Raw genomic sequence first — 6622 nt, 5'->3', positions numbered from 1 at the left:
GCCCAAGGGGTCCCCCCACAATGCCTAGACCCGGTCAGCTGTCTTCCTCCGGTATATTAGCGGCTTTGCCTCCAAAAAATCCAGAGCACCCATCTAGAAAATCATCTGCCAGTGAAGCCAGACGCCAGTCTCGGTGGAGAAGAGCTCTAGCCACGGCTCCGCGCACACGATCACAATTGAAGGTACTGCATATAGCTTTTTGTTATGGTTCCGTAGAATTTAATTTTGTTAGTTTGGTTTTTTGTTGTTTTGCCCTGTGGCAGCCAATGATTCTGTAGAATTTAACTGAAATTAGTTTGGTTTGTTGTTGTTTTGCCCTGTGGCAGCCAATGATTCTGTAGAATTTAACTGAAATTAGTTTGGTTTTTTGTTGTTTTGCCCTGTGGCAGCCAATTGTTTTTTGTTCTTTTGTTATGGTTCTGTAGAATTCAAACCTTTCTTTGTTGTTTTGCCCCGTGTCAGCCAATGGTGGACCCAATGGTGGATCATCCAAATTCTGTCCTCATCACAAATTAGATACAAATCAATTTCCTTCAAACACTAAGTTTTTACTCAATACTCTGTGGGGTTTTGGTTTATAATTTCTCACTACCAATTTTCCAAAGTCCTTCAAACACTAAGTTTTTACTCATTCTATAATGCTTTACCCATGACTATACTTCCCCTGGAAGAGTATTAGGCCGAATAAGGGTCTCTTGAGAGTGACTTTCCTTGCACCCACCCTAGACTGAAACAAAGGTAGTCTCGTGGCCACCACTTTGTGTGTGTGTCTATATATTCTTCTTTTTTTTTTTAATAAAAAAGAGGTTAGGCACTTAGGCTCCACACATAGAAAAATAATAAGCATGTGTTTTCTCAAAATAAACATGGTCAATTTTTCCTAACTCAATCTTTGAGAACTCAAAACACTTTACCAAACATTTTTCTTTTATTTTTTTGTAGACTCCACAAAAATTACCTTTCAAGTGTAGTTCATTTTAATAAACACTTCTCAACCTTCTGTTATATATCAAAGAACGAAAAGTAGTTTTCAAAATGCTTAACCAACATAGTCAGACTTATTGACCTCATCTTTTGGTTATGATCTATTCAGGTCTTTGTACCCCATTGGCTTTATTTACCTCACTTCCCTTTCTATATCTATACTATAGTGAGAGAGTGTATCTGTGCATACTTGAGCTGTATGTAATATTGTGCATACTTGAAATAATATTATGTGCAATAAAAAAAAGGAAATGAACTTCTATTTGACTGCTGTTACAATAAAATTGCTGTGTTTGAGATGTTTTGTTTGGTAAACTTTGTTCATGTTGTGTTTGGTTTTAAATTTGACTTGCATCCTCATTGTTCGAAAAGTATTTGAATTGAATCCTACACCAGGTATTAATATGACAATAGAGCAGAAAAATATATAAATGCCTACTCACAATTAGACAATGCTTGAATCCTACATTGGTATGGAACAAAACAGGTGAGGAGGAGCTGTATTAAGCCTATATATCTCTTACATCAGTTTTATGTGCTCACATATGAATAAAATAGAACCATTTACGAGCCTACTTTTTCAGCCTAATCTTGCTGAGCTGTTCAAGATTGGCTTGTTTATGGAACAATGTTTTAGTTTGCTCTTCATATTTAGTAGACTCAAGTAAATAAAATTGCCTAGTGATGTACATTAAGGACCACAGTCCAAATGGTTGGCACGTTTTTTTTTTTTTTTTTCCTAATGCATGCCCATGTATTGGTCTGGATGTTTGTTTGTTTTTAGATTTCATATTCCATGCCCATTTGTCTTTAGTTTGATTATATTTTATTTAGTTGAGTTTGGACGTTAGAAGGGGTGTAAAGATAAGAGTTTGACATTAGTTGTGGGTGTTGTAATTATGAAAGGTTTAGGCAAAAGGGCGAGGCTCGATATTAAATAAAAATTGAAAAAGTCTTACAAACAAGCTCTTGACTCTCCTGCTCAAGCTCCAACAGCTAAAACATGAACAAGAAAACCATCTTTCCATTTTGGAACCAACATGCTTGGCATAACTTAGTTCTGTCAAATGTAGAATCTCTTCTTAGAGCAACTCAAACATGGTGCAAATCTGATGGGTTACTTATAGGCAAATAAATGATCCTCATTTATTTGCTACCTACACACTTAAATTATTATTACTTATAGGCAATAGTTCTCATTAGCTAAAGGTGGCAGCTAATACAAGCATTACTTATGATCCTCAACCTTTCTAAAGGTGGCAGCCAAACAGACCCCAAGGGTCAAGGCTGCACTCATAATAATCAAATCCCTTACTATATAATAATCTTGGGTTTTGCCTGTATGCATGTATGTTGGTTTTGCTTGATAAGTAGATTTCATCGCTTTACCTTCTTGGGCTTATTTTGTACTTCTAATTAAAATATGTTGCTTCTCGGGATGTTAGAAATTCATATACTGAGTTGCAAATGTATAAAAAAGAATTAAAGCTATAACTGACCCTTTGTTTGCTGGCCATGTAAAAATTCGCCATAATTATGCTAAATATGTGTCTCTGTCTGTTGTCTATGGTATTATGGTGTAGATGTCAATAATGATTAATATGGCACCACTTTCTGCTTACTCGGCATTAATGTTGGCCTCGTTTAATTTTCAGTTTGGCGGATATAACTTGCGACAACGACATTCCAACAAGTTCAAGGTAGGCTGCTTATTTTATACCAAAGGTTGCTTCATTTATAAATTGTTCGTGCCTAACCTATTTTCCTGCTTATTGTAAATATGTCGTATCACAGTGGGTTTTATCGTATATATTAGTTCGAGTGTCTAAGTAAAATATTTGTTTTGTGTTGACTGTGGTTGGTAGATAAGTATCATACATTATTTAAATGTCATTGTTATTTTCCTGTTTTCTATATATATTCGTAGATGTCTTTTTTTACCACTCCCCGTAAGTCTCCTCGAAAGCATGTGATGCAAACCCCGTCCCCACCAGAAGATCCCATCCCGCTAGCAAATGTGAAATGGGAAGACGAGCACGAGTTTTTTTTGGTACATATTCTTTGCAGCTACCAAGATGACGAAATTCGCCATCCCTTTGGGAAGCATATGGCGAACATCACGAAAAAATTAAACAGACAGCTGAAGGATGGCACCGCCTACGCACAAAAACAGGTTGCTTTTAAAATTAAGCATCTTAGGGAGCTTTGGCAGTACTTCTCGGAATTTGTCCGAGATAAGGCAGGCACCGGCTGTGGGTGGGATGATGATTTGGGGACTGTCACGGGAACTCCGGAACAATGGGAACACATCCGACTGGTACGCCACTAATATTATGTTTAACATTTCTTTAATCACGCGAGTTGACATACTTATTTGTTATATTTGTGTTTTATCTTTTATTTTTTCGTTTATTTGCTCTTTCTTCGCAGACAACGAGCCTCAAGAAGTACTACAGGTTCCGAAATGGCCCCCCCGCGAACTTCAAGAACCTATGCTACATCTTTGAGGGCTCAACATCCACTGGAAAGTTGAGGTATGCCAGCACACAATCACCCCCGGGCAGCGATTGTGAAGAGAATGACATCGATCTCAACAACCCTGCGGCGATCATAGACCTCACGGAGCCCCATTGTGCATCAGCACAGCACAAGGCAAGAGGAAAAGGAAAAGGGAAGTTGAAGAGGGAGGGTTCTCACTTGCATGGATCGAACTCTAGCAAGCGTTCATCCAAGGGTGAGCAAATTATATCGGAGCTGCGAAGCGACTACGATGTCTTGAGGTCGGACTATTTACAGAGGTGCAAGCTTAGCGATGGCCAGTCACCCGGCGATTGTGGTTCTTACAAGCCCCCTCCCAAGCAGTATCCTGAGGAAGACATCATGGACCGTATCAATGTGTTGGCATCAGAAATGTCATTGCCCATTGAAAAATATGTCAAAGCATGCGATAAAGTCCGCGATCAGACTTGGGCAAGGATACTGTTGAAAATGAATGACGACGGTATACGTCATTGGTTAAACACAAGTGATCCAGACAGCGACAATTGACGCTTATGTTTTATGCTAATATTTTCTTTTGTAGTTTTTTATGTGTTCAGTAACTATTTGGTATTATAACCGCTTAAATCAGTTTGATTGCAATATTAGAGACACAGCGTTATGCTATATTATGGATGCTTATTATGGAGTAGGAGAACATTTTAAACACTAATGATTTATGTTATTAACCTACTGTTACTTTCCAATATGTCGTATCCGGTTGCATGTTATTAATATTTATAGACTGAATATAGCCTGGTGACGTTTACGAATGTTATGACAAGAATGTGACATTATTCATCTCATTTAAATGTAGGCCTGTTGATATGTATGCAGCTGGCCCGTCTAATGGTAACATTGGTAATAGACGTCATTGGGCGGACAGTATCGATGAATTGCCCGACTCGGATGCATCCGACACTGACGACGAGGATGAATGTAATTTTGAGGGGTCTACGATTCGAGCTAGAGAATTTATTAGTGCGCATGGCAATGATTGTGGAAGAATGTTACTACCATTATATGCACCCATGCGCAAAGGTTTGCATTCCACAGAGGACTTCCAAGCTGACTGGGGCGATGTGGGTACACTGGGTGCTTACCAATCCGAACCCAAGAACTTGCTATGAGCAATTTCGTATGTGGCCCAAGACTTTCTTAAAATTGTGCAACACACTGAAACACAATGGGTTTTTACAAAGCAGTCGGTATGTTAAGATCACAGAACAAGTTGCGGCATTTTGCCTAGTGATGGCACAATGCCACACGCAGCGGGTGGTAGCAGATAGGCTACAGCGATCATTGCACACGATAAGCGTTTACGTTAATCGGACAGCTAAAGCGTTGTGCAGGCTAGGGAAAACTATTATACGTCCAGCTGCGATGGAGTTGCCTCATCCATACGTTGCCCGAAATGGCCGTTACTATCCATGGTTCGCGGTACGCAACAGTATAACATATCGCATTACTTCACAATCACCAATGGCATATATCTATTGTCTTTTGTATCTAATATCTGATTTACACTCGGTAATACTGTTGTAACCAGAAATGCATTGGAGCGATTGACGGAACACACGTTAAAGCGTGTGTTCAAGGTGAGAACATTGTGCCCTACAGAAGCAGGAAGTCCATAATAACACAGAATGTCATGTGCGTCGTTGACTTCGACCTTTGCTTCACATACGTTTATGCTGGATGGGAGGGCAGCACTCATGACTCGCGGATTTTTCAGGAGTGTATCGAGGATCCCACCGCTCTTTTCCCCATGCCGGTCGAAGGTACTATACGGAGGCATGTCTTTGTGTCTGGTTCTATTAATTTGTAATACGTTTACAATTCCTTATCTACTTTGAAACCCTATGTGATATAATGTTGTACTTGATTATCTACAGATTACTTTTACTTGGTTGACTCAGCTTACGGATGCTACAAGGGATTTTTACCCCCACATCGCAATGAGCGATACCATTTGCAAGATTTCCGCAATGGTCGACCTCGTCCGAAGAATGCAGTAGAATTGTTTAATTATAGGCATTCCTCATTACGATCAGCTGTGGAAAGAACGTTTGGAGTATGGAAAGCCCGATTTCCTATCTTCGACAATATGCATCCATACCCGATTGAGAATCAACGACTATTTGTGGTCGCATGCTGCGCGGTACACAACTTCATTCGCAAAGACTGCGGTGCTGATGATCCACTATTTCGTGCGGCCCTAATGACACATTACGGCCAAGATTGGATAGACGTCGCGCAATTGCCTACCGTGACACCCGTTCCGTACATTGCGCATGGACAACCACCAAACCGAACCCGCGAAAGCAAGGAAATGATGATTATAGTCCGAGAGGCAATGACATCTCACATGTGGACAACCGCGAATGAAGAGTAATTTATGTTTATTGTGCGGCTTCTCCATTGTTAATTTCAGGAAAAAACCAGGAATGTAATAATTGCCATTTCTTTTCTTTTCACTTTGCTTTTACTAAAGCCATTCAATTAAGAGAAGGCAAAGGGAAGGAGAAGGTTAGGACTGACCGAAAAGTAAGGAAATTTTTTTTATCTTTCATATTTCTTCCATTTTTTCTGTTCTTCTTATTACCAAAACTACCAAGTCTTGCACCAGGTTGATTGAACCAAAAGGAGCTTACTCCCACTTGGTTTGATATGGGAAGATATTATTATTATTATTTTGTCCCAAAAGAAAAAGCAAAATTTATCATGATTTCATTTAGCTTATCAAATAGAACTATTCTATGATATTATAATATAACGAATAAAAGCAGAATATTCTTGAGGAGCCGCCTTGGTGAAACGTTGAGATCGATGTCGTATTTGCTTTCCTTTTGACGTGGTGCATACACCAGGAACGGAGACTATTAAATAATGTCATTACAAGAAATTAGGTCTTTAGGGGCGACTCAAACCTTCAATTTCAATTGTTTCAATCATTTGATCTTATCACGATCAATCTAACTAGGAAAATAAATATTGAAGAGAACTGAAAAAGACTAATCAATTTTTATTACGTGGTCATGAAGTTGATAACATAAGCAAGTAATCCTTAATTTAATGTGTGACAAAAGAGTAGCACAAT

General features: G+C 39.0%; 1 protein-coding gene across 1 annotated transcript; it reads left to right on the top strand.

The window, feature by feature from the left end:
• The first annotated feature begins 4773 nt into the window (after positions 1 to 4773).
• On the top strand, positions 4774 to 5917 carry LOC132189893 (uncharacterized). Its single transcript, XM_059604763.1, has 3 exons — positions 4774 to 4962; positions 5072 to 5303; positions 5418 to 5917. Exons 1-3 carry the CDS (start codon positions 4774 to 4776, stop codon positions 5915 to 5917), a joined length of 921 nt encoding a protein of 306 aa, XP_059460746.1.
• Positions 5918 to 6622: the final 705 nt, after the last annotated feature.

Source organism: Corylus avellana, chromosome ca1 (genome assembly GCF_901000735.1).
Source record: "Corylus avellana chromosome ca1, CavTom2PMs-1.0".
NCBI lineage: Eukaryota > Viridiplantae > Streptophyta > Magnoliopsida > Fagales > Betulaceae > Corylus > Corylus avellana.
The sequence above is the reverse complement of the archived record's forward strand: the minus strand, read 5'-3'. Positions and strand labels throughout refer to the sequence as shown.

Bases quoted from the DNA above. Each gene is read 5' to 3' on its own strand.
- LOC132189893 (XM_059604763.1), top strand. From the start codon at position 4,774: ATGGCACAATGCCACACGCAGCGGGTGGTAGCAGATAGGCTACAGCGA. The intron at 4,963-5,071 runs GTACGCAACAGT...TGTTGTAACCAG, and splicing joins GTTACTATCCATGGTTCGCG to AAATGCATTGGAGCGATTGA. The intron at 5,304-5,417 runs GTACTATACGGA...GATTATCTACAG, and splicing joins TTTCCCCATGCCGGTCGAAG to ATTACTTTTACTTGGTTGAC.